Here is a 27,003-nt window from a genome sequence, read left to right on the forward strand (position 1 = left end):
GAGAAGATGGCCGACAACCTGACTTCAACTTCAGAAAGTAAAAAGGAGGAAAAGCAGAACTGTCAGATGATAAAAACTTGAGCGTACATTCAGCAGCCCTCCGTAGCGAAAGACACTCAGCAGGGAGTGAACGTGGCTCTCGCTGGTGAAGTAGAGACGAGTACGGACGTGACGACCAGGTGACATCACGCCTCGAGAATACCTGAATGCCAGAGGGCAGGAAATGACACAAAGCTTCAGTCAGCAGGGCGCTGGTAACTCTTACGATGTACACAAACACACATTGTGTATACAGTATATGTGTGTTTAGGCTATATACATGTAAACATGTTTGTGTGCGCTTCGGTGGCAGTTTGTATTCTCACAGGGGATGCAGCTTGTTAACGGCCTCGTCCTCATGAGTCCTCTGCAGGTCCAGCTGGATTTTCTTCATCAGAGGAACGCAGTACGCCTGAGCGATGTCCAGTTTTTCTGCTTTGCTGATGCCATACTCCTACATAGCATTGAAGAACAAAAGAATATATTAATTAATTTGCCTTTTTTTTCCCACCTTATTCATTATATGCTGGAGAGACGGAGCCTTATGCCAGCATGATTTGGGGCAGAAGGCGGATTATTACTGATAAATTCATGCAATGACGTCTTAATATTAAAGTCTTTCCAAAAATATGTTGTATCACTTCCATGACCTGAAAACTCTACTGTGCTGTTTTTCAGGTCAAATTCACTTACTTTTATTCCTTTTATCCGATTTAGTGTTTTACTGTCTATGTTGCTTTGTACATTAAATAATAAAGCTTTATTTTGTTCTTAAAGGGAAAATAACTGGTTTTATAACCACTATTTAACAGAATAATGTCTGAAATGACTTGCAAAATGCCTTCTGGTACTTTTCTCTAATGTAACCCATTTGTTAAGATCCATGACGTTCCCTGATTCTTCCAGATGATTTAAGTGCATAATTTAAACACCCCAACTTCGGCTGTCTGGAATACAACTCTTACAATAAATTCAATATTCCATTACTACAAAATTATTAAAAACTAAGAATTTCATGTACAGTGAAAACATTCTACTGTATCTTCTACGTCAGTGACTAGACTAGACATGGCTTGAGAAAACCTGAAATGGGCTACAAAGCTAACCTGCGGTATGATGATGTCAGCGAGGGCACGGGACAGTCTGAACAGCTCCAGCGTTTCCTCCAGACCAAGTGAAGCATTGTGCTGTGTGTCGTATTTGATACAGTCATAGATATCCGGGATTTTGCTGATGTCGTAGCGCCCGTTCTTCATACGGAAATCTCTTTCCAGTTTGGACCAGCGCTGCAACATCAGCTCCAGCGTCTCACTGTGGTAAAGCTGCAGGTCTGGGACACAAGCACAAGATAACTAACGGTTATAATCTTTAACATTAACTAGTTTAATTAACAGTTAAATATACTTGATGCTTCACTACATGGACGCATTTTAACCTTTTCTTCAACTGTCTGGTACATACAGACAAAATCCTACAGACCAAGCAAAATATATTGGCTTTAACATTTTGATCATTTGTTCTCCAAATGCATGTTTGCATGCTAGCAGCATGGCTCTAGGGACGGCTGTCAGTCAGTTGGTTGGTCTACCACTTTGGTCCAGACTGAAATATCTTAAAGGGGACCAATTATGCCCATTTCCAGCTCCATATTTTGATTCTGGGACCTCAAAAAAAGAAAAATCATTTATCTTATACCGGCTCTTTATGCAGCCCCTCAGTTCAGCCTCTGTCTGAAACAGGCCGTTTTAGCTACTGTCTCTTTAAGGCCCCACCCTCCCGATGAGCCCACTGTTTTCTGATTGGTTAGTTTCCGGAAGCTGCGTCACAGCCGACGTCCGGCTGCTCAGGAGGTAAACAAACCATGAAACAAACTATAGTAGTAGGATTTAACTTATTCGTCTCGTTCTTTACTCAAAATGTCAACTTATAAAATACATCTGTACATGTTTAAGCTGGAATCTGATCCGAAATATGCGAGTGAGCAACGCAAACAACACATGGAAAAACCTTAGCAACAACCTTAGCAACCAAGGCTACGGAATGGACGGCCGTTTATGGGGATGCGCGACAATCTGACGTCAACTCGTTGGCAAGGTAGAATAAAACGAAGAGTTCAGAGCAGGTTGAAGTCCTGACTTTTGACTTGCAGGGAGCATTTCTACATACATTAACTTCAAGTTTTGGAACTCTGACCATGTTTAACATAGATATCTGACAACATAACAGTATAAAAATAACATAAAACCACAAAAAGCATGATAGGTCCCAGTTAACAATTATCTTAACAACTATTAAATGGATTGCCATGACATATTGTACAGATGAATGAGGATGAATCCTAATGATTTTGGTGATCCCCCGACTTCTCCTCTAGTGCCGCCATAAGGTTGGAATTTTTTGTCTTTAGAGTGAAATGGCTGAATAACTGTCAAAATTTCAAATTGTTCAATACTTTGGTTTATTCAAGATTCAATATTTATTGCTATATCAAAACATGATGCTGGAGATTTGCTTTTGGTGAGCTCATAAACAACTAACCTCCTACAAAACCAATGACATTCCCATCATTAGCCTCAACTGTACTTTGTGTTTTGTGCAAAAGCTAGCATGCTAACACTCTAAACTTCAATGGTGAACATGATAAACATTACACCTGCTCAGCATCAGCATGTTAGCACTGCGTACCTGAAGACTTGGGGTCCTCCAGTCTCTTTCGGATTTGTGAGTTGAGGTTCTGGATGAGGGCGTACACCTTGTCACAGGTTTTGACCGGGTTCTGTAGGACATCCATGGAGTTCACCAGCGATGGGCTGCCTGTTGGGGCCAACTGTGACACAGTGGACACAGAAGGAAATAGATAAACATGTTCTACATACAATCATATGACAGACTGTAGACTTGTTTACACTTATACCACCAGTAAATGCAAGGGCAGTGTTTGCATTATAATATTTTCACAATTCTTTAGATAAGTTTAAATATTTCAGCAGTGGAGACTTGAAGAAACACGTCCAACTATTCAAACAGAACATACCGGCAAACAAGACATTGCACAAAGCACCAGATCCAATCAAGTAACTTTTATATTTTCATTCCAGCATCTCACGTTCACTAAAAAATACCTTCTGATAGTCCTCCTGTGTAAACTCCTGGTCCTTCTGCATGATTTCATGCAGTCTGGCCTTCACCTTCTGTTGGCAGTCGGTCAGAGAGTCGCTGTCGCTGTCCAGCAGTCCGTTCATGTTGGCACTCTTCACCATCTGGACCAGGATTGGAGTCAGCTCCCCTTCTAGAGCCAGCAGACCCTGCAGAGAAACCAGAGTACTTAAACTGAAGTCATCAACTGACATTTCTACGCAGTGTTTTGAGAGAAATACACTTAATACAGTTTAAACTAGATAACAGAAAGAAGTTCAGCTCAAAAAGAGTTCTTACTTATTTTCCCCTCAGACAACACGAGACCTACACCTTATCCAGCACCTTAATTTTTAGGTCTTTTGTTGGTCTGGATCTGCAGCTTCATAAAATGCTAAGTTTTAGAAGTATTTACATAGAAAAACCTGTTTGTGTTCCTAGAAAAGAAAGCCCTACTGTCACAAAAGATGCATATTATTGGAGATCACAGCATTTATTTTCTGACTAATCAATAGAAACAAGTGGATCTCAGGTCTTCTAAGGGATACACTACTCATAAACATTGAGTGGGTTAGGAACACCATTTATACATAAAGTCCAGTCTTTCAGGTAGAGGGACATAGTTACCTTGGCAAAAGCAGCGGCTGTCATCTGCACTCTGCCTTCGTCTGAGGCGTAGATCTTAAGGTCGTGGCGGTACGTGCTGTGCAGGCGCAGGAGGCCACAACCAGGAAACCCAGCATAGTCACCTTGAACATTGTATACAGAGTGGAACATCACAGTTAAAACGGATTGGTTAAAAAAAAACAACAACATTCAAATATACAACAATATTCTCTTTATAGAAACGGCTGAGTCAGGGAGGTAGTTGAAAGAAAAGTTGATTGTACCCAAAAGTACCACAGATTTCCATTAAAAATAGGCCACACATCACCTGTGCAGGTACAACATCACTTTCAGTTCAAATGCATCATCCTCATAATCAAACAGTGCTTAAAATGCTTGGTAAAGCTTTTGACATGGCTCATTTCACTTAATAATTGAATTGTGTAGTTTATGCTAAAAAAATAAAATGAAGTGAAAGTGAAGTGAACAGTTATTGAGTGAACCCCGAAAATTACTGGAGACAGCTCCCGCGGAGATGAGATCAAACACTTCAGATTACCTACTTGGAGAGAGACAATAAAAAAATGGCTTTTAACATGCTAAATATATGTGAATTAATGTAGTTTTACAAGGTGGATGCTACAGCGTCCCTCTGGGATCAGCTGAGGAGAAAAAAAAAGATCCATGTATAAATCTGTACTCTCAGTTTAGAAGCCGTGTCCGCGGATTTGCAATCCATGCGCTCAAACGACTTTTTGGACATTTCACAGCTTTCATTGTGTGAAGTTGTATTTATTGCGCTTTTCATTCCAAAACCAACCTTTTAGTTTGAGGCTAGCGGGGAAGCAGCTAACGTTAAGGTCAAATTTTAGGGCACAGTTTATAAATCAGTGGGTATGGATTTCTAAACCGAGAGAGCAGATTTACGCGTTGATCTTTTTATCTCAGCCGACCCCAGGTGGGCTCAATCAGTGGGATGCATACCAACGCTACAGATCAAATCACACTGCTGGTTCATGCATTTTTCTTTAGTTTACAGCCAGATAGTCTGAACTGTCTTGGGTTATATGAGGGACCTGTTGGGGACTTACCCCTGTTCTAGTCTCTAGTTCAGACTTTATCAAACAAACAATCTCACAATCTCAAGAACTCATGGGGGAAAAGAAATGCAGTAGGATTAGTGTGAGATGATCCGCATTAGCTTACAGCACCATTACTGCAGTCACTTTAGCTGCCTGGTTGCGTAAGGGGCAAATGACCGAACAACCTTTGCTACGATGGATCACCTCAGGAACACATCAACAACGACACAAACAATCCACAGCAATCTCAATGTAGGACGAGTACCACTAGTCGCCGGGGTGAAATGAAACAAAAATCACGATGAGATCAGAGTACGTTAGTGGATGGAGCGAGAAGTGCGCAGAATGAAAGAGAGAGAAGTGGAAGAGTGGTCATATCCAGGAAACCCTTCTCTTACCAAAGTCAATAGGGGACTCACAGCCAAGGGACCGGCGGTTACCGGCTAGTAGTTTACACAGTGCAACAGGTAAGAAAAGAAGAGCAGAGTTAATAGACAAAACTTGTGGTGGAGAAAAAAGGAATGAAAACAATAAGCTGGGATGAGAAAATAGCCTTCTTTTCAGAAAAAAAGAAACAAAAAAGAAGCAACAAAGCGGACAGATTGCATCTACTTTCAGTACAGCTTCAGGTTTTCATGCACTATAAAAGCATTAAGCAGGAAAGCCTGTAAAAAGGTCATTTATGAACACAGAAGTATTGCTTGGTTAAAAGCTCTGCAAGGTAAGTGGAGAGACTGAGAATCTGACTGGGAAACTGGGAGACTGAGAAACAGGTGTGACAGGTGTGTCCACTTAAAGACTATACATCAAACTGGTTAAGGGTGTGAGGGTTAAAGGGAGATTTCACCATGTTTCATGTGGATGTCCAATCAGTGTTGATGGTAAATGTAGTCAACTGAAGCAATAAATTCCTGTGCGTGCTATATTGACCGAGAAAGTCTGAGTCTTCCTGCTCACAGAGCCACGCTGGCAGTGCCTACATGTACCAGGATGCATTGCACGTGAGGTTCTTCCTCTTGCACGGCTAATGCAGCCACAGCCTCTCTCCGATGCATTTCATCGGCTGTATACTCTGGCTCGAATAAATACAGCTGAATATCTGAGTCAGCCAAAACACTGTTAAATGTCTCCTCCTCCATAACATCCTCTGCACTCATAGTGTTGAGATTCTACTCTCGCTGTTGGAAATGTAGATAGTTTGTGATACAAGCAAAGAGAACAAGGAAGTTTTGTTTTTGAGCAGCATCTAGAGCACGCCCCCTGGCTATCCAGAGGCGAAGACTAGAAATCCAAGCAGAAAGAGCCTGTAGTTCCTCCTAGCCCCAAACTACGTCACTGCACACGTCAAGTGACGGCGCTGATGCCGGAAGAACAGATTTTGCAGCCCCAGAGACACAAAGAACATCGGCAACAACTGCAGGCATTTTTCACACTATATCCCTAATTTGGATAGCTAGAGATATTATTAGCTATAGCGATTGCTTATTCACAAACGGATTGCTCAGGTTTAGCAGCAGCAAAAGCTGCACAATGAGACAAAAAGAATCTTATTCACAAAGGGTGAAATGCACCCCAAACTGTGCTGCCAAGTAAATAGCATCTTGGTGCCCCTTTGCTATTTGCACGTATGTAAATTAGATAATACTCATACATTTAGTGCAAATTTGGCCTTTTTCTATGCAAATGAGCTCCATTGCAAAAACAGTCCAATTCACAAAGACCAGTGCTAATAGCAACAAGCAGTTAGAGAGAAATGATAAGCTTCTTCAGAGAGTTGGTGGTAACTGAAGCCTCTCTCTCTCTCTCTCTCTCTCTCTCTCTCTCTCTCTCTCATATATCAGCTGTGTGTTTGCTTGATAGATAGGACTTTCAGACAGTAACACTCAGTTGCGGTGGCTACAATATGCTCACCCCACCACATTTACTTCCAGACTCTATAATTGTTGCCCATTTTGGATGTTTTTTTTAGTTCAAGTAAGGCTTCAATGCCTCTTCTGTAACCTCTGTATTACCTTACAGATCACATTGCAGAATTTCAAAAATTCCATCATCGAGGCACAAAATATGAACTTAATTTGACTTTTTTTTTTTCAGTGTGTCAGCTTTAATGACTAAAATGAAGGCAACACATTTTCTCAAACATCACATCCACTGAAAGGTACCAAAAATGTAACAATGGCAGTATGGAGCCTTAAAATCTGTCTTGTCGACCCTAAAACAACCTCCTCGTCTTCTTTGACGCTCTACGCCAGATATGCAATGTCGATGTTGAATACGGTCCTGCTTTCAGTTACTGAAAGAGAAAGACTGGAAATAAACTTTTATAAGCAATAAAAGGCGCCTGTGGGAGGACAGACTTGGTAACAGTTTCTTTCTTTGACTTTTAAGTGTGTTTGTGCCTTTGTGGATGTCTATGTGAGTTTTTGGTAAAAAGAAGTGTATGTGTGTGTGTGTGTGTTTGCTCCTTCGAGGGTACATCTGTAAACAAAATTCACAAGCAATTACTGTCTCATTGAGTTTTGAGGGGTGAATTCAATTGATTAATTTGACAGAACCGGGTCATGTACTTGTGTCCCGCAATAGTACATTAGAGCCAAAGTAGAAGGAACCCCTCGTAAGTACCTCTATTTGCTAATGTGAGTGTGAGTGTGTGTGTCCGATGAGTACCTTGACCTCCAGGGTACATGCAGCGAAAGGCCCTGCCCAGCTCCTCGGCCTGAACCCGGCCCGCAGGCGTTAGCTCCCCGCCCCACTTCAGGACCAGCAGCAGAGATGGACCGTCCTTCTTAGAATCTGAACAAACAGCAGCAGAAAGTTACATTAAAATTGTTATCCGATGTTTTATTTGCACCTGTGATCGATAAACCGTATAGTTTGTATATTTACTTCAATTAATCTGGGAAGGTGCGTAAAACAAACATACATGTTGTCCATCAATCCATCTGCAGGATTTGAACACTGCAAATACCAGAATTTCTTTAATCTGACATCAATAAACTAAATTATTTATTTTTAGTGGCTGCTGAGGCTCAGAGTGTGCAATCAATGGTGTTGCCAGGTTTTTAAAGTGTCTCTTAAGTCTCATTTTGCCAACAACAACTATAATATATATATATATATAGCCGCAAGTGGTAATGAACAGGGTCCAAGCACAAATGGCGGTCTTCGATTTAACATGACCTTCACAAGAATTTGAAAACATGCCACATGCATAAATTGCTAAATGGTTGGCAAGATTGAATTAGACACCCTGAGACTTGAACCAGGGACCTTTGTATCCCCGGAGAAGCTGCTGACTCACTGACTGCGTCACCGGGGAGACACGTCACCGGGGAGACACGGTTTCCACACACCTTCTCACAGCTTGAAGCAGTGACATCATCATGTGAAAAAATGGCGTATTTTTGTCTTTTTGAACTTAAAACGCTTACAACAGTCAAAATGTTGGTGAGTAAATTCTGAAAAAATAAATCACGCATCATTCTGCTGGTTTTTGGTGTAGGTGATCAAACATTTAGCGAAATAAAAAATGTTGTACATACAGTACAAATTACAGCAAGATGTTGATTATCACTGCGGACTCACTGTTTGCAAAGTTCATTGTTATATATCCGGCCAATCAGTATTCTTTTTTTTGTCTGAGTAGTCAGTGAGATTTCCAACCTATCTGCCAAGTTTGGGAACTGTTGCTGTTATTGTTTCTAAGATCCAGATACTTTTAGGGCAGAAGAAGAAGAAGACAAAGAGTCCTAACAGATACAACATGAATGAGAAAGTGTGTCCAAACTTTTGACGGGTAAATCAATAACAGGGATGAGAGAGCTGCCCCTCTCTCTGATTTAAAGTAATAAACTGGGGTATTTTCACATAAGATTCTTGGATAATTTAGCTTCCCCAGTTTAGCACCCACCGTTAGCTAAAATCTTTTATCTTTTATCTCTTGTTAATGTTATTCCGTTAACAAACATCCCCAGTTGCATCAATACTTTAACAATTACAGTTTATGTTCCAAAATGTAAAAAGTATGAGCTACATGTAGTTATCTATACTGTATTGTTACTCCAAAACATTAACTTGTCAAGAAGTGATTAACTGTTCTATTTCTTATAACAATATTATTTTACAGTTTTCCGCTATGTTGTAACAGATTAGTGTCATCTCTTTCCATGTGACACTCCACACACTCGCAGTTTAAAAAAAGAAAATACTATAGATATAAACACCAACTCTGTGTGTGTGTTCCTACCTTCTTCTTCACTGGAGGCTTTAGGTTGGCCGTTACGCAGGTAGGTCAGCTGGACTTTCCTGTTGATACCTGAGAAATGACCGTACCTGGTGGGAATTAACACACACACACACACACACACACACACATACACACACACACACACACAAAGCAGACACAACAAATTTTGATATGCACATAGACAGACACACAGTGAGCACACATACATACACAAAGATTTTATCCCATCCTTCAAGAATTTTTGTTTAAATATTTAACTCATTTTACCAAACACATGTCCACATTCATTCCAAAAACGAAGCTCAAGAAGAAGAACAGAACAAGGTAATAACTTTTTCTTATCTGACAAACTGATCGTACACACAGGATTAGCAGATGGTTTAATGACAACTGAGTCACTCGGTAGGTACGTTGAGCGGCTAACGATCAGTATAGACCACGATTTCAATGTGTGTTTGTGTACATGTGTGTGTGTGTGTGTGTGTGGGCATGCAAACACAAATAACGGAGAGAAAGTGTAACATCGTGTGCGTGACTGCTTTTAAAACGACGTGAGGTGAAAATCAAAACCAACTCTAATCCTGTTCTGGTTCTTAAAAGTCAAACACACACACACACACGGCTGATATCTGATCTAGGACTTCCAGACAATTTTTGCTGCTGCACTCATTCCAAGTTTCTCTGGATAAGATCCCCAGCAAATAACTATAATGAGTGTAAATCCTGACAGCAGGCAGGAGGAAGGAAGACATTAGGAGATTTAGAGTCCAGTTTATATGCGGTCAGGACGGCATGCACACAAAAGTAGCACAGCACACTCTTGATTTACACATACAGAGACACAGTAAAACCATCAAAAGACATTTGACTGTGTATGTGTCCGGTGTTAATGGATAAAAATGAATGGATGTTAAAGAAATTTATACACTCAAGTGTACAAAACATTAGGAATACCTTTCAAATATCTAATCTTGCACAAACACACATCTAAACTGCATTCTTTACCTTATTTATACTTGCTCAGCTACCATTATTATCGATGTAAATGATTAAAAATCACATCCTTCGCCTATATTCACCTTAGTCTGTGTCAGAAAGAGACTATGTGTTCCTAATATTTTGTACACAGTCTAGGTAGACTACAGAAAGGACCTCATCCTTTAAAGTGAGAAGGGAGAGAGAGTGCGTACTGAGTATCAATCAAGCTGGATTCCCTTTTGGAGAGAAAAAAGGAGAGATGGGTGGGCGGGAGAAAAAGAGGGACAGAGGAGGGAAGAAAATATAAAAAGGAAAGAGTTAGAGACAAAAGAGGGAGGGAGCGATTCAACGTAATTCATGTATGTGGATGTGAGTAAGATGGCTGAACCCTTGTGGGGGTGTTGAAAGATGAAGCTAGAGTCGCAGATGAGGGTGGGTGACTGCAGATGAGTGATGATGATGATGGCATGAAACTGGAGGATGATGGCTGATGGCGTGTGTTTGTGAGACAGTGTGTGTGTGCGTGTTTTAGGTGTTAAGATATCACTCACATCTCCAGGACAGTCTTGAGCTGCTCCAGTTTAGATTTCTTCTCCTCGATCTCGCAGTCGTTGTGCTGGCCAAGTTCGACCAGCAGCAGGCGGGCGATATCCAACACTTCCTGGAAACACAGAGGCAGTTATCTTTAATTTGACTGTTATCTTTAATTTCACAAAGCAGACTAAACACACACACACAGAGCGCTTTGAATACCATGAAGTGAATGTGAAAGACAAGGCGGTGAAGATGATGCAGTGACAGGATGAATGCGGTGTGTGTGAGTGTATTTAGACAGCGACATGATGATGGTTTGTGATCCATAATAATTAAGAAGCTCGATAGGCGGGAATGAAACTATCCTCTCTGAAAACCCTTCATTATTCTTAAGATTTAGTCATCATCTGCTACAAAACATAAATTAAGGTGCAGAGGAGAGGATGTGTGGGGAGAAAGAGATTAACGTCAACCTCACCTGTAACTGTTTTGGCTTCTTCAGCTTTAGCTTTCCGGATTTATAGCCTCCGTACTTCTCAAACAACTCGAAGAATCTACAAACAGATTAAAACGGCAGAATAAAGGGATACAATTAGATTGGTTGAAGGAAAAAATCTTTTGACATGTTGATTTATTGCTTAAGAAAAAAATAGGTAAAGAGTGACAGGCTGAAGTTTATACTAACATTTTTGTGAACTAGACTTAAAAACATTTATACATATATGGAGGGAAGAGAGGGAGGAGGGATATTGTGCATGCTTAGTCTTGTAGTTTTTGGCATTTCAACAAGTGGTAATACAAATTTGTCCTCACATATCACATCACATCTTGCTCCTTATCCAGTATTTTGGAGGATGAGGTACTATACACTGATATCCTTTGTTTAGTTTTAGCTAAAAACTACACATATAATAACTGAAAGCTACGCTGAGAGAGAGAGAACCCTTACAGAGGATGTCGGACTTCCATTTTCATTTTTTGCTTGGGTGTGCGGTCTCCATGGCGGATGATGGCGATAACGCAGCGCAACTCCATCCTGAATCAGAGAGAAGAGGGGATATAAGTCAGACGCTCAGTTATTTCTCCAACCTACCTCGATAAACCCCCCCACACCCCCCCCACTAAGACCTTAACCGACGCTGAAAAAATACCGCTCAGCATTAAGAGTGTCACTGACACCGCCGGGGGACAGATGAGACTCCAGACTTCATGATGACTGAGTGTCTCTGAGTGTGTGAGGGGGTCAGCGGGTAAATGATCCTCAGTTACTGGGTGTTAATGTGTGAAGGGGTTTTTCCCAGATTTTTTTCTGGAGCATGAAACTTACGTAACCATGTATTTTTTTATTCATTCATAATGTTAAGCAAATAAATACTGGTGAAATGACTAATACATAATTATTTAAAACTGAATGAAGAGTTTTTGGTAGCACTGAATTCAGGAAAAGTACCGTCAGACCATCTGTTCATTTTCAAAAACATTGAAGACATTTTAAATATTTTAACCATTGCAAACTATAATATATATATGACTATAATATAATATACAGTATTGTATTTGAGCTTATCATATGCTCAGTAGCTAAGCAACAAAACTTTCTTTTCCAGGCTGCTCAGGAGCTGGAACATCATACAGCAAATAGTTTCAGTACGTACATGGTTCCTGAGGTTGTCGGGACAATGGGGATGTCTTCAGCTTCCATCGGGATGGACCAGGGGATATGAAACTGGGGGGCTAACTCTCTCATCACCATGTTCCTGTTGAGGCACGGACATATAAAATACAAGGGTAAAAATAAACATGTCATTCATGCTGCAGGAGCCTCTGTGATCCTCATTTTTACCGACGTTTACAGAGTGCTCCTTCCTGTTTTGTGCCGTGAATAAATTCATCCTGCAAGGTCTTTGCACATGATATATGCCATCAGAGCATCACATCATGAGGAATTATGTTCGTTCTACCGTCTGTTACTGCAGGGAAGCTACATTTCCTGTGTCAAACGCTTTCTATTTGTAAAACTTATGACTCTTTAGTCGTAAAGTTCAAGTTACTTTGCCTGGAAGGAGAGGTAATGAATCAGAAACAAACTAAGATGTAAAGCTGACAACAGGATCCTCCGAGCTGTCGACACTTATGAATATATTACAACACGACTGCTTCAAAGCAATGTTTACTTTAAAGGTGCAGTGTGTAAGATTTAGTGGCGTCTAGCGGAACGGACTTGGCAGAAATATAAGATAATATTTATGAGTATGTTTTAATTAGTGTATAATCACCTGAAAATAAGTATAGTTGTGTTTTCGTTACCTTAGAATGAGCCCTTTATATCTACATAGGGAGCGGGTCCCCTTCCATGGAGTCCGCCATGTTGCACCACCTGTTTCTACAGTAGCCCAGGGCGGACAAACCAAACACTGGCTCTAGAGAGGGACTTTCGGGCTTTTCACGAGTTTCACGGCTACCGTAGGTTCTCCTACACGCTTGGAAGGGGAGGAGTATTCAGTTGGTTGCTATCTGCAACCTCACCACTAGATGCCACTAAATCTTACACACTCGTCTTTTAAAGCCACAACAAGGAAAATGCTTTTAAACATCAGGAACATCAGATAGAAACCAAAAAGAATAGACTGCTTCCTCATTACAACACAGAAAAATCTTTCTAAACAGGAAAACTTGAAGGTACTTTTAAATTGGACGAAACCCAGAACAGGTCTTAAAAGATTTGAGCATTTATTTATTATCCAAATTATTGCTTTAGTTTGAGATTTTTTCTGAGGGGTTTGGTTTGTCTTGATTCTGGTGTTCATTATTTTCATTAATGCATGATATTGTTAAACTGTTTATCTGCAAATGTATGTTTTATTTTCTGTCCGTACGCTTGTGCTCAAATATAAAACTCCTATGTTTGTAATAGACTGTAGTAATATATTATATTTTAATATTCTGCTTGAGATGATCTGTTTCATGCAGTAGGAAAGTATCAGGTCAGGGTTAATAACATGTAAGCTGAGGTCACTTACCCCAGGACTTTGGCACAGTCGTCGTAATATTTCATGGAGTTTTTGACAAAACTGAAGCCGTTGACGTCACAGACGAAGGAATGGCCGTTGGCTCTGAGCAGGTCGAACCCACAAACTGTTTGCTAAAGTCACACACAAGAATTTAGAGATTCAGCAGAGATGTTGTTAGCCATACTGTGGAGCAAGAAGCGCCTAAAGACACGACTACAGTCTGCTTTTATTAGACAGAGTTAACACGACGGTTATAAACAAAGAACTGAGAAAAAACAGATCCAGGATCAGCACACGGTTACTGTACTGTATAGATTGAGCTTTTTAATAAAGTACCACAACTAATGTTTTGACATGAAGCTTATCTTCATCGAAGTAAAAACACAGCTGTACTCAAATCATTTTAAAAAGACTCAGAAGCTGCATAAAATCAATGAACAGTTTTTGATTCTCTGTCTCCTACAGAAATCAAGAAGATATGTCTGTTTGTGCGTTATCTTGTTTGAGATACAAGAAGAAAATGTTCCAAAAACTAAATTATTTTATCAGCAACAATGAAATTCTGCATTTTTTCCCAATAATATAGTCTTCACAGCACCTAAATAAATATTTATCAGGCTTTCAAGGCAACTACATATATTTGTTTGAGGAAAATTGTCCATTTGGGGTCGTTATGTTTCCTTTGAGGATACTGTTTAGTTCACTGAGTCCTGATGTTAAGACTTGTACTACAAGGAACTTATGAATAGTGTTTTTGTGCTCTGCGCTGTAGTCGTCTTAACATGTTTGTTGTGAGTCCAATGTGGTTTCTGTAATTCACTGAGTCATCCATAATCAGCTCTGAGTGATGATAGAGTCAGCATCACAGATCCTCCCTATCTACTTTATGTTTGCTGATTACAGGATTGTATTATGTTGGTCAGACCAGTGTGATATGAAGTATTCTCAGGGTGGTAGGCTTTAAAATGCTTCCGGTAACTCCCATTCATCAAGTATACAGAGATACTACATTTAGTTTGTAAGGAAAAGATTAAAATATCTAAAGTTTATCCACGTTTGGAGTTTAGTTACTGTGGGCTGACAACTGTCTTTATTTACAGCAACTGGTTTAAAGATATTTTACTCTCAAATGGGTTTAATGAGCTGATAACAGTCTTACTGTCTTACTGCAGTTTAACACAAGTTGATGCAGTTTTTGTGTTAGCTTGAAATAGATTAGACATAAAAATGTACCCAGAGTAGTTTTTGACCACTAATGGCAAAGGCAGCAATAAAAGAGCAAAAGAAAAAGACCACGAGCAGATAAAAAGTGCAGTTTTCAAAAGAATGCATGACAAACTCAAACTGGAGTCTTTTGCTCGCCGTCCTCTGAGCCTGCTACGTGGCAGCTAAAGTGGTTCCAGTTTAGTTCGGTGACTAAAGTTTACCTTGAAGGCCATGCAGACTTTGCGGGCAACCAGTTTCTCCATGGCGGTCAGCATGACGGGGTAACGGATCTCCTTCCCCTCGCTGTCCCTCTCTACCTTCCCGTCCAGCGCAGGAGACTTCCGGGCCTCCGCATGGGCGTAGTCTGGACCCACTGTGTAAACCTGGGACGTCCACACACACACAGAAAATGCCTCAGAGACATCGGTGATTTCTTCATCTCACTAACTGGCTAAAGCATGATTCATCAGTATGAGTCGTTGGTGCCAAAAATCAAAATAAAGCAGATAAACACCCCCAATAACTGACTGAATATCCACCGTACCTTCACATCAGTACCATCTGTGGGCATAAACTCCTCATAGATGTAGGACCCAGTCTTTCGTACGCTGCTTTCTGGGGAGTACACACTGCTACGACTCCCAATCTACAGCAAAGACAAAGACAAAGATATTTCAAAGGAATTTAGAATAAAACCTGTAAATTAATATTTAATTGTGCCTCATTTTCCAACCTTTATGCCAGCTGAACAGTACTTTGTAAGTAGGTAACAGGTTTAATCACTGCAGGAGCCAAATGTCCTCTCAGTGTGACCTTTTTTAAAATTCAAATGTTATTACGTTTTCTGTTCTGTAAGTCAGTTCAATAAATATGTTTGTTTACTTTATTTCACCAGGAAAATACACTCAGTATCAATGTTCTTTTCCAGGGAGTCCTGGTACATATATATTAAAAAAAACAACCAATAATCAAAACATCAATATCAAACATTCAGTATAGTCTATTAATCACATGCGCTGCCCTGATTCAGTTCACATTTGAAAGCCTATAGACTAGTTTTTCCTTTGTAGACCTTTCTAACTATTCTCAGAAGTGACAATAAAAGTCAGTGTCAAATAAATATCATATCAACACATTTATTGACAAGGAAATCTTTATGTAGCTTAAAATATTGAGCTGATAATTGTCCATGAATGGCAAAGTTTAGAAGTCAGTGTGACCTTAAGCAACCTCCTGAACTCCCTTGTTGTACGTAACTCTGGATCAAAGTATCTGCTGATGACTGCACTTTTTTTTTTTTTTTTTGCAGAGTTGCTTTGGAGACCTTGTTACCTTTCTGAACAGTCTCTGGCTGCCCCCTCCAGCAGATGTCGGGTAATAGATGTAGACATTGTGGTCTTCGGCACACACAGGTTTCTCAACAAAGGGTTTAGGGAACACCTCCCCGTTCACCTCGACATGGTCCTCCGCCTCCACCAGGTTACACTCTGAGAAGAAAACGACCTTATTTTTAAAATTTACAACACGAACTTAAACAAAGTAACACAGTTGTTAGAGACAAGGGAGAAGCATAAATAAGTTTGCATTTAGTACGAATGTACAATCAACCATCTCTTCCTGAGAAGTCGTCATTGGAAACTGTTTGGAAAAGGGCAGGCACTTTCAAAAAATACTGTTTATAGGTGTTAAAAAATGTCTGGAGGGCATCTTAAATAATTAATAAATTGCTTGGTAACACTCTCAACATTAATAAAAGGCCCACATTATCAAATTGATTCCCTCGGTGTCTGAATATGAGACCAAGCAGCAAACATTCTCAGCTACGTGCAGTTCTGACTTTTCCCTCATGCTTTGTTTTTACAGAACTTAAACTTGAGTTTCTGGTTCTTGCACTAAACACTGATTCATCTTTTTAGGTGACTGACGTCCGATAAGCTGCTAAACATCACAGAAGTATCATCTTTTTTTTTTTTTTGACGCAAAACAAACAATTCTTACTCACCTTCAGGGTTGTCGGGATCTCGGTTTAAAACAGCATAACGAGGTAAGTCAATGCCCTCTTCCTGTAGGATACGGTACACTTCCCTCCTGACAGGGAATCAAACAACCGTTAAACAACCATCATGAGTGAGTGAGTGTGTGTGTGTGTGTGTGTGTGTGTGTGTGTGTATACTGTATAAGGTATGTGACAATAACCATTATGTCATTCCCATCATGTCAACACTCCTCTAATTAAAAAAAAAAAAGATGGCAAGTTTGAACAAGTTGGTTGCTAAAAAGAATGCAAATGCTGCCGATTTGCAGATTTTTTTGTGCCAAATGAAAACAGCGGGCCAGTAAATCTCAAGATGTGTTATTTGCATTAAACGAGTAGAAGCCACTTCAAAATTACTTGAAAAATTATTCCCATCTCATCCACTAACTGCTGCAGGCCACAACAAGTCTACACACACACACACACGGTGCCCTTTACAGAATATAAATGTTAATGTGAGTGTATTACTGATTAAATCGTACCTGTCCTGTATGAAATACTGCATGTTGAGGTCATTGATGAGCAGTGGATTCCTGAGTTTGGCGTACTCCACAGCTTTGTCCAGAGGGAAACCTGAAAAATGTTGAATTGTAAATAAAATGTTGGTCATTACTATTTACAAACAGTCATCATATCATTCAGTTTAAGTCTGAACTGAGCATCCACCTTGGTTTATGGGACAAGGGAGAGTAATATATGTTATTTGTATTGGTAAAAGCATGAAAGTGTTAAAATTTGACCAATGTTTTAAACATCCAATTTTGGCCTGAAAAATTCTGGCCAACAGGAAGTGATGCGTTTCCATTTTTGGTGACAACAACAGCTGCTTATTTGAAATATGTAGACGGAAAAGTTGGTATTTATGAGGAGTGATCTCAACTGTGACAGAAGAGATGAGAAAAGAAAAACTTCATTAATAGAAAATCAAAATAAAAAATGTTTCGTTTCACATTTGAGAGCAGAAACACTGCCACAATGAGGTTTTAGCCAAAATACAGAAGAATAAGGAACTTGTCAATTAACAATTTATATTTATACAGGTTTGGACACATGTGCACAATACACTGATTAAGTTTACTTCACTACACTTAGCTAATTAGCAGATATTGACACATAAGTGTATTTCATACATAAAAAAAGCACTAAAACACTCCATTGTTCCCAGTTCTGAGCATGTCGTTCTGCACGTGAGCACGATAAACATCCACATCTGAAGGAAATATTTTAGGAAAAAGGTTTGTTTTCCTGCTTTTGCATAAACAAAAACACAGGACTCACATGTTCCCATGGTCGAGCTACACTACAAACATCTCCTATTAAAAATAGAACGGAAAAACCCCATGTGTGTCCCATGTGATAAAATCTGACTCAAACACACACACAGAGACAGACCAGTGTAAGAAGTACAGTGAATCATTGAATGTACAGTATAATATAAATACAAGATACTGTGTTTTCATCCTTTGCCTTTTTTTTTTACAAGGCTGCTTTAGTGATAAAACAAACTGATCCTACTATTTGATAAGTGCACTAAACGCCTAAATCTAAGTGTGTGTGTGAAGCAAGATGTGTTCTCATGTATAATTTAAGATAGAAGACATGTACTTGGAGAGGTGTGTTGATCTCATTCATCTAGATCTGCCTCTGTAAACCAGACAGAGTCAGCTGAGGGTTTAACTTCAAGCTTTTAATAGATATTTCCAATCCCAAAGTTCTCTGTTTTTCCCATTTAGAGACTCCCAGAGACTGTTGCTGCCAGACATCCTGACACAAACCTGGAAATCAATATAATATGGTATAAACTTTTTGGGCACTGATACTTTCTCTCAAGATAAGATAGAATATCTGATTTATATAACAGATGTAGCAGAAAAAAAATGTAATTTCAGTGGGACTTATAAGAGAAATCCATCATCAGATGTCTAACTGAACCAGATACTGTAGCTGGGAAACATCTTACTTGACTTAATTGACAGAGAATTAATCGCCAACTATTTCCATAATAGATTAATAGATCGTTTTCAGGCATTTTTTTAAGAAAAAATGCTAAATTTCTCTGGTTTCAGCTTCTTTAACGTGACTATTTTCTGGTTTCTTTAGTCTTCTACGATAGTAAACTGAATATCTTTGGGTTGAGGACTATTGGTTGAGATAAAACAAGACATTTTAGGCTTTGGGAAACAGTGATCTACATTTTTCACCCCCAAAACAACTGATAAGTCAAGAAAATTAATCGACCCTTTGTTGCAGCCCTACTTTTGTTAAAGGTAATTTACTATTCCTAAGTTAAGTGCTGAAGGAAGATCCAGCAGGTTTAACTTTTCCTGTGGTCAGAAATATTCAGGTATCTAGTGAATTCATGGGGAAATAAGTTGCAGTTGTAGTTCATCAAAGCCTCATGTGAACGGTTTAAAATTTCTATGAAGGATGGGCAAAAAACTATTCCATATATGGAAGAGACGCATCAAAACCTCTTAGATCTTTCTTTAGTAGTACATTTCTTGGCCACATTTTCCCCCTCCACCTCCCAGTTACTGTTTCCCCCTTGTTTGACAGAGATGCTTTTAACGATTGTAAAGTTTTACCTTTGGAGTGGAAGGAGATGAGGCAGTCGCAGAGGGGCCATTTTTCCACAGGCTCCTCCAGGATCACCTCCTCCGGGAAGATAACCACATCGATGTAGTCGAACTTACAAAGGCGGTCCAGGATCTGAGTCATGGGCTTGGAATTCGACTTCTTCATCATGGCGCATATGCCGACCATAATCTGTCGCTCTGAAGGCTTGACGAGAAGACAGGAAGGATTAGGACGGTGAAGAGAGGGATGGAGGGAGATGACAAGTGAGATGAGGGTATTGACATGCCAGAAATGTGCAAGTTGCTGCACGGTGTAGTGTTGTTGTGCTGACAGAGACTGATGGTAATGGTTATTAACTTAAATGCTTCAGCTATAATTTGGGATTAATGCTAACATAGCATACTAACAAGCTAAATATGTGTCATTAACATACTGAATGTTAGCATTATGACATACAGCTCTGCTTTAAACATGCAATAACTGATTTTTTGCCACTTAGGGGCAGAAAAACAGCAGTCAACATGGACTAAACTGTGTATAACTGTTTATTCCATGACCATCTTTCAAATTTCATGAACTGTTTTTCCACTTAAACTCGACCACCACCAAAACTCCACGTTTACATACTATTTTAAAAACTATTTAATGTATGTTCAGGACCTAACGTGACAGAAAATTACTGTAAATTAAGCTACATTCTGCTAAAAATAGAAGAGACAGAGCACAGTTAATACCTCTTTTAGCTGAGCACTCAAGTGATAATGCTCTTCAATTTACTGCATATAAAAGGCCAAATCTTTTTCTCAGTAAACATGGACGGAGCCAGAGAGCCCACAGAGGAATCCTTTTTCCCTGTTGAGGTGGAGCGTTTATGACCGCCGTCCGCTTTGTTTACTGGCTAACTTTATATGTCTGCCGTTTGATAGCTTGCCCCAGGTAGCATCCACTAGGTTTTTAAAGCTTTTTTTTGGAGGTTTTGTGCAGTAAACAGCTGCCTGTAGCTGATAAGAGCAGAGTGAAGAGTGAACCAAAACAGTAGCAGACAGGCCGTAAAACCAAAAACAATTAGCTAAAAGACACTAAAATGCTCCAGAGAGCAGAAGGGAAATGCTAGGTTGGGTGATAATTCTCTATGATTAAGCTGAAAACTATCAGAGCTGCATCTATCTATTGCTGAGTCTGCTTAACGCTGAGGAAAGTCTGATAGCCTGACAAGCTAAGACTCACTTGTCCCGAAATGACCACCGTAAGGCAGATAAACCTTTTTTATTACTATAAAAAATGAATAACAGCGCGGCCTTTCCTCGGGACAAACTTTGAATAATTTTTCTACAACTGGTAAGAAGCTAAAAATAGGAGTTTTGCTCATCATCTTTCATCCCTTTGAAAATTGAGTTTCTTGTGTGTAATGAGCTCTGCAGCCTCACAGGGCCACTAGCATGTCTACAGACTATTCTTAGATCATTGATTCAGTTCCTTTTTTTGAAACATGAAAATATCACCATTCCTGCAAAAAACTCAAATTCATCATCTATGTATTTGATTTGAATTGATGAATGAATGTACTAGATTTACATGATTATTACACTTATAAAAAATGAAAATACTGTACATGTAAAACAAAGACAGATATAGAAACAAAAGCCAGAGAAGAAACCATAGCTTGTAAGCAAGCAGCTAAAACAGCACTACCATAAAGTCCTTTTATAGTTACAGGACTATACAACAGACCAGCAGCCTTACAGCTGTTTATCTGCTGCATTGTTCTCACACCAGTCTTTGTATATTTCTGTCTCCATTTCTTTTTCCACAGTCCAATTCCAAATAAAACTTTCCTCTTTAAAAATTTCCAGGCCTGTTAATTTCCTCCTGCCCAAATATGGGACATGCTCTAACCTCCTGTTCCAAAATTAAATAATCTTTTTCCACTGTGGAAATTTATAGTTAATACTGCTGATATTAATAATACTGTTCATAGACTCTAGTTTCAGCTCATGTTTGGGATATTTTATCATTTGAACTGCTCATAAAAGACACCAGAAGCAACAAGGCACACCTCGTTGCACTCTAGGAAACCTTTTACACTTGAACACCTGTAACTTACCGACCCATCATCTTCATCCTCCATTTCCTCTTCTCGAAACATCTCATTCTTCATGCCTGCCTCCATCTGGCCCCTGTCTTGCTCGTCATCTTCAGAGCCAACCAAAAATCGAGGAGCGTCTTGGTGAACCCGCCCCTGTCCTTCTCCTTCTCCTTCTCCTGCACCTGGTCTCAGTCCGTCGCAGGGCTGGGACATCACAAACCTCTGTGCAACATGGCGGCTTCAGGTGGCTCCTCCCAGCAGAGGGGTTGTGCGAGGTCAGAGAGCGATTATGGCGGATAAAGCAGGAAGAAACCCAGTGTGTGTTACACTGTCGCTGGATGACTGATACCTGAGAGCCTGCTGACAAACTGAAGGATCTGTCGTGCCTTTCCGAGCCGGCTGATAACAGCTACGTGCAACTGAACCTGTGTGCTGAGGTAGAAAAAAGTAGCAGAGGTCCAAAGAGGTAGAAGAGAGGGAGCGGACTCCACGTGTGCTGAGGTAGACAATCGGGATCCTGGTTGTAAAACTCCCTGTGTCAGGACAGAGGAGGTCTGGCTCTGAGAGATAGCATGTCCCAGTCTGGAGACGCTTCTTCACAGAGGAAACTTCACAGTCAACATTTGCACATCATTGTCCTTTCCCTAGAAATAAACAAAAAAGGTTAAAAAAACATTGAGAAACTGGTCCTGTGAGTGAAAACTGTTCAGATACACAGAAGAATAAAACCTGACAGGTTAAGCCACCAGCTGACAGTTGGCTGTGCGAGCTAACTTGAATAAATATATCTGACTAACCACAGTACTGGTTGACGCAGTGTCACCACATCCACCGTTTGAGAAATAAACCTCAGGGCTGTAACATCAGCTACACAATAGAAGAGAAACTTATCGATTCCTGAGGAAACTGGGTCATTGCGACAGTAAAGACTCAAGATAAAAAAAGGTACTGAAGATAAAATAGATAAACTCTTGCTATGTTGACAACAGAAATATTTACAGATAATGGCAGTTTAAACATTTACTAATACATAGTGAAAGTGTGTTTACAGGAACAGAAGGTATGTGCATCAATACATATTCACAAAAAGACATCGTGACACATACATCATTAGTTTTAAAATGCGAGTAGAGGACTGTAAGAAAAGCATGAATCAAACCTCATTATGCAAATTATTTCCTGTTCCTGTCATGTTAGCTTCATGGCTCTGAGGATGCAAATATATCAGCTGTTCAGTGACTCCACCAGTTTCTCTAAGGCTAAAACATAAACTATTTATAGTTTATATTATGTCAGTAACAGGCTGACTTTACATAGACAGAGCTTAAAGTCATGACAGAGACTGCTTCTTTTGAAAATGTGATTACCAGGGTAGATAATATTCAAACTAGTTAAATGTATCATGATTTCCTGACATACATTAAGGGTGCTACATCTCAGAGAGGGTTTGGGTTACTAGTTAACAGACTACAAAGGAATATTGTGGTGCTGGGGTTGTTCTGTTTTACTGCCCTTTTGTTTTTATAGCTGTGTACAGACCAGGGTGTTTGTTTGCTTTTGTTTGCCTTTTTTTCCCTGTGTTTTTCTCCTTTTATTTTAATGTGTTACATTCATATTATCTTTATTTTTGTAGTGATGAAATGTAAAAACAAATTCAAACTTAGATGACAAAAAAAAAGGGTTGCAAATAAATTTAGTATAGATATTCAAGGTGCTCAGATGGTAAATCTTAATGAACACTGAATTAGCTTTTTCTTGTTGTAATCATTCCTCCAGTTCATAGATGATCCCTTCATAATGCACTTACAATGTAAGTGATGGGGGACAAAATCCACAGTCCTCATTCTATGCAAAAATGTATTTAAAAGTTTATCTGAAGTTAATATGAAGTTTCATCCATCCAAACTAGTCAAATCAAGTAAATATCTTTCAACGCTACAGTCTTTTTAGTGCCAAAGTCCCTCTTTTTGTTACTATACTTCCACCGCAGCTCAACAGGGAAACACAAAGAGGGAATTTGATGCTAAGAAGACTGTAAATGTGGCAGATAACCACTTGATGTGACTAACTCAGACTGCTGACGCCTCATATAAGCTTCAGATAAACTCTTAAATGACTGTGTGGACACACTGTGGATTTTGACCCCCATCACTTACATTAAAGCACATTTGAAGGGGATCTTTTAAAAGCCAGTATGAACAGGAGGAATGATTACAGCTTGAAAAATTGTGAACCTGTCCTTTAATTACTTTGTTGACTCCCTGACTATTTCTCTTCCGCTACTGTGAGGTCAGCAGATTTGGTATTGGGTGAAATGTCTTTGCAACAATTGGATGAACGGCCATGAAACTTCATTCAGACATTTCATGTCCCCCCTCCGGATGAACTGCAATAACTCTGGTGGTCCTTTAAGTTTTACTGTCATGAATTAGCAAATGTTAGCATGCTAACACATTCAATTAAGATGGCGATGGTGGACATGGTCAACATTATTTTCTAAACAACATGTAAACATTGTCCTTGTGAGCATGTTAGCAGGCTGATATTAGTATTCAGATCCACTAGTGTGGTTGTAGAGTCTTAGTCTTATCATTTTGTGAAGGTAGAAAGGCCTCAAAACAGAATTTACATCATGTGACGCTCAGACTTTAATGTAGCTCTGTTAACTCTTCCAGATGAAGAGTCATTGGACAATCATTAATAACTATTACACACATACAGCCCACACACCCACCAAACACTTACTAAACACAACAACAACGTCGTCGTCTACTCCACGTGAGCCTGCTGCTGACTCAGAGCATTTCATTTTGTAAAGAGCTCACGCTGCTGTTTGTTGTCGCCATGGCTACGGAGCCTGAAGAGGAGCCAGACTGTCTCCTTGTGTGTCCTGTACGTACGTTGAAGTGGATCACATTACTCTGCTTTGCATTTCACTTTTCAAAACAGAGCCACTCAAGTAACGTCTGCGTTGGACCAACTGTCATTTTTATAATTATTAAATGATCGTTACACTTGAATGTGTTACCCTCAGTCTATAGTTGTCTAACCTAAAACATATTTAATTATTTATGCACTCATTAACTCTCCCTGCACAGTTTCTCTCAGCTAGTTAGGATTCAAACCACAAGACCTATTCTGTAACCATCCCTTCTCTTCTTTTCATGAATAATTTCAACACTATTTAATGTACTTTTTCAGATTTTTGTTTTCAAGTGCTGATTTTGTGATGAATTGCCCAAATTTTCTTTTACATTTCTTCTTTTTTTTGGATGAAAAATGTGTTTTTATAAATGAAAAAAGGTATCAAACGTTAGTATGGCTGAATGCCTCGGTGATATAAAATAACATTTTTACTTGTAGTGCCAAGTTCTGAATTTCAAAATGTCATTAAACGTCTCGTCCTATGCAGCACACAGCCTCTAAACCACACCTTACAACTTTGACCAGCATGTAAAGTGATGGAAACTTTGTACATAAACTTTGGATCAATGTGAAAAACTCACTGACTCTTCATATCAAGTCCTTTTTGTTTCTCATCAGCCTGCTTCACAACGTACTGATGCAACAATGAAGCCGTTTCTGCAATTGCTTTTGAATTTCCACTTCCCAGATGTTTTAAACTGGGATATTCTGGGAAGTGGACCAAAGAAAGCTGCTATTTGTTGTCATTGTATTTACTGTAATGCCAGTCTGAAATGAAGACAATGGGAGTTTCAGCCCATCCTCTTAATGTGGCTTTCCAGTTCCCACCCAGTAGAGGAACATTGTTGTTATGTGTGCGTGTGAGCAGTATTCTGATTGGCCCACATTCAGGGTTGTTGGACCGTGAGCAACAACAAATATACCTCCTCTCATCTGGTGAGTCTATCAAAACATAAGGCACTTAATGCATGTGAAGAACAAGCTCTAGAGGTACAAATAAGACCAATATATACACTGAAAGAAGGGAGAAATGTCAAACTATGGAACAACAAACCTCAGTTCCTCGACACAAATTTGGTAACAGAGAAAAGATGACATGACTGAATGTTTAACACTAAAGTAAAGTAATGTTGGTGCAGTTTTCAAAATCACATTGTCATGGTTCTTGTACCAAAAATCCATTGTGAAACCATTGTGAAACTGCTAACAATGGCCACATTTTACCAAACATTTGCAACCCTAGTGCTTCAACATAATGTGTGTGTGCATGTGTGTGGTCACTGCTTATCTGTTAAGTCTGAGTGATATCTGATCCAATACCAAACAATAAAGAAACAAAGCTGTTATGTCATTCCGCGGTAACTGAGCCAAAGCCGAAGAGCGACATGTGAAATGTAGCCAAGGCAGCTATAAGAAGATACTTGCCAATGAAGCATGTACACAAACACTACACACAGCCAAAGCCAGTTTATGCGTCTCTCTCATCGGTGTAGCCTGACCACCCCCCCAACCTCCTCCCTCCTCCCCCCCTTCAACAACCACCACCACCACCACAAACAGCCAAACAGCTGACTCGAGAGGAAAAGCCTCTAGAAACAGATGGGCAGATCATATCACCTCTCACTGATGGCACACAAGCCAACTATGCACGCCACACGGTCTTTGAATAACTGCAAGAACTTATTTAAAGTCGCTTCCACTCTCATATGGTGCAGGTTTTTTTTGTTGTTTTTTTTAAATTGGCAACGTTAGCGCTGGTGAAACATTTTGGCTGCCGAACAGCAGACACGGTCTTCCTGTGTCCTAACATTTCCGCCAGGACATATCTCAACTAAATCTCACACGTGACCCAGCCTAACCTTGGCACCCAGAAATAACCGTGTCCTCTTCTGAAGCCGGGAGGGCGAGACAGAAACCGAAGGGTGGAGCCAAGGCACGAGGGTCGGGTGCCATGGGCCAGCTACGCTACCCAAAGATAACTCATCATTACTAACCTCTGAGGTGATGACAGGCCGCACTAAGGGAAGTGGAAGCACTTCTTGCTGGCCCGGGGTCGAAGAACACTAACAGAGATAAACTTGTAAATACATACCCATAACTGCTGTAAGAAGGCACCACTGGGCTTGACTTTACTCAGTGTTTACTAGGCCAAGGACACGACCTTTACTGGGCTGGCAGGATAAGCTGGCAGCACATTACAAGGAAAATGTTGCATGATGGGTAGAAACACCTGTATCTAATCATGCAAGTTTAAATTCCAGCCACAGATTACTGTAAATTACTTCAAGCAGCAAAGTATTTGCTTCTTGGTAAACTGAGTTGGTGTAGTGACCAATAGGTTGGAAGAAAACAACACACTGTTAAAGTGGCGTATGACTCAACACCACTGGTGGTTCAGCTTTGCATATGATTATACTTTTTTTCCTAGGTATACTGTGGTCTGAAGCAACATTTACTTAGAAAATCAATTCCCCTAACACCGGATTTACATTTCGTAGGTATCCGTGATGTGTGCACAAGTCTTTCCACTGTTTGCCACCATT

At 39.8% G+C, this 27,003-nt stretch overlaps 1 protein-coding gene across 20 annotated transcripts in view; it reads right to left on the reverse strand.

Moving 5' to 3' along the window:
- The window catches only part of LOC137183413 (inositol hexakisphosphate and diphosphoinositol-pentakisphosphate kinase 2-like), a 58,736-nt gene that overhangs the window by 25,347 nt on the left and 6,386 nt on the right, over nucleotides 1–27,003 (reverse strand). For 17 of the 20 annotated variants that reach the window (XR_010928465.1, XR_010928464.1, XM_067590450.1 and 14 more), the window contains exons 2-22: nucleotides 21,554–22,179; nucleotides 19,458–19,653; nucleotides 17,355–17,445; nucleotides 16,840–16,925; nucleotides 16,170–16,324; nucleotides 15,382–15,483; nucleotides 15,059–15,220; nucleotides 13,641–13,762; nucleotides 12,276–12,377; nucleotides 11,570–11,656; nucleotides 11,099–11,174; nucleotides 10,638–10,747; nucleotides 10,299–10,322; nucleotides 9,109–9,194; nucleotides 7,530–7,655; nucleotides 3,802–3,923; nucleotides 3,162–3,344; nucleotides 2,725–2,866; nucleotides 1,146–1,369; nucleotides 366–493; nucleotides 88–202 (exon numbers count right to left, since the gene is read on the reverse strand). Coding sequence is in view for 18 of the 20 variants with exons in the window: in XM_067590450.1 (XP_067446551.1) it covers nucleotides 88–202; nucleotides 366–493; nucleotides 1,146–1,369; nucleotides 2,725–2,866; nucleotides 3,162–3,344; nucleotides 3,802–3,923; nucleotides 7,530–7,655; nucleotides 9,109–9,194; nucleotides 10,299–10,322; nucleotides 10,638–10,747; nucleotides 11,099–11,174; nucleotides 11,570–11,656; nucleotides 12,276–12,377; nucleotides 13,641–13,762; nucleotides 15,059–15,220; nucleotides 15,382–15,483; nucleotides 16,170–16,324; nucleotides 16,840–16,925; nucleotides 17,355–17,445; nucleotides 19,458–19,653; nucleotides 21,554–21,748 (2,634 nt within the window). In the remaining 2 variants the exon portion in view is untranslated. The remainder of the gene's footprint in view (nucleotides 1–87; nucleotides 203–365; nucleotides 494–1,145; nucleotides 1,370–2,724; nucleotides 2,867–3,161; nucleotides 3,345–3,801; nucleotides 3,924–7,529; nucleotides 7,656–9,108; nucleotides 9,195–10,298; nucleotides 10,323–10,637; nucleotides 10,748–11,098; nucleotides 11,175–11,569; nucleotides 11,657–12,275; nucleotides 12,378–13,640; nucleotides 13,763–15,058; nucleotides 15,221–15,381; nucleotides 15,484–16,169; nucleotides 16,325–16,839; nucleotides 16,926–17,354; nucleotides 17,446–19,457; nucleotides 19,654–21,553; nucleotides 22,180–27,003) is intronic. The other 3 variants (XM_067590447.1, XM_067590456.1, XM_067590451.1) reach the window with 1 other exon arrangement.

The sequence above is a fragment of the Thunnus thynnus genome, chromosome 5, assembly GCF_963924715.1.
Source record: "Thunnus thynnus chromosome 5, fThuThy2.1, whole genome shotgun sequence".
NCBI lineage: Eukaryota > Metazoa > Chordata > Actinopteri > Scombriformes > Scombridae > Thunnus > Thunnus thynnus.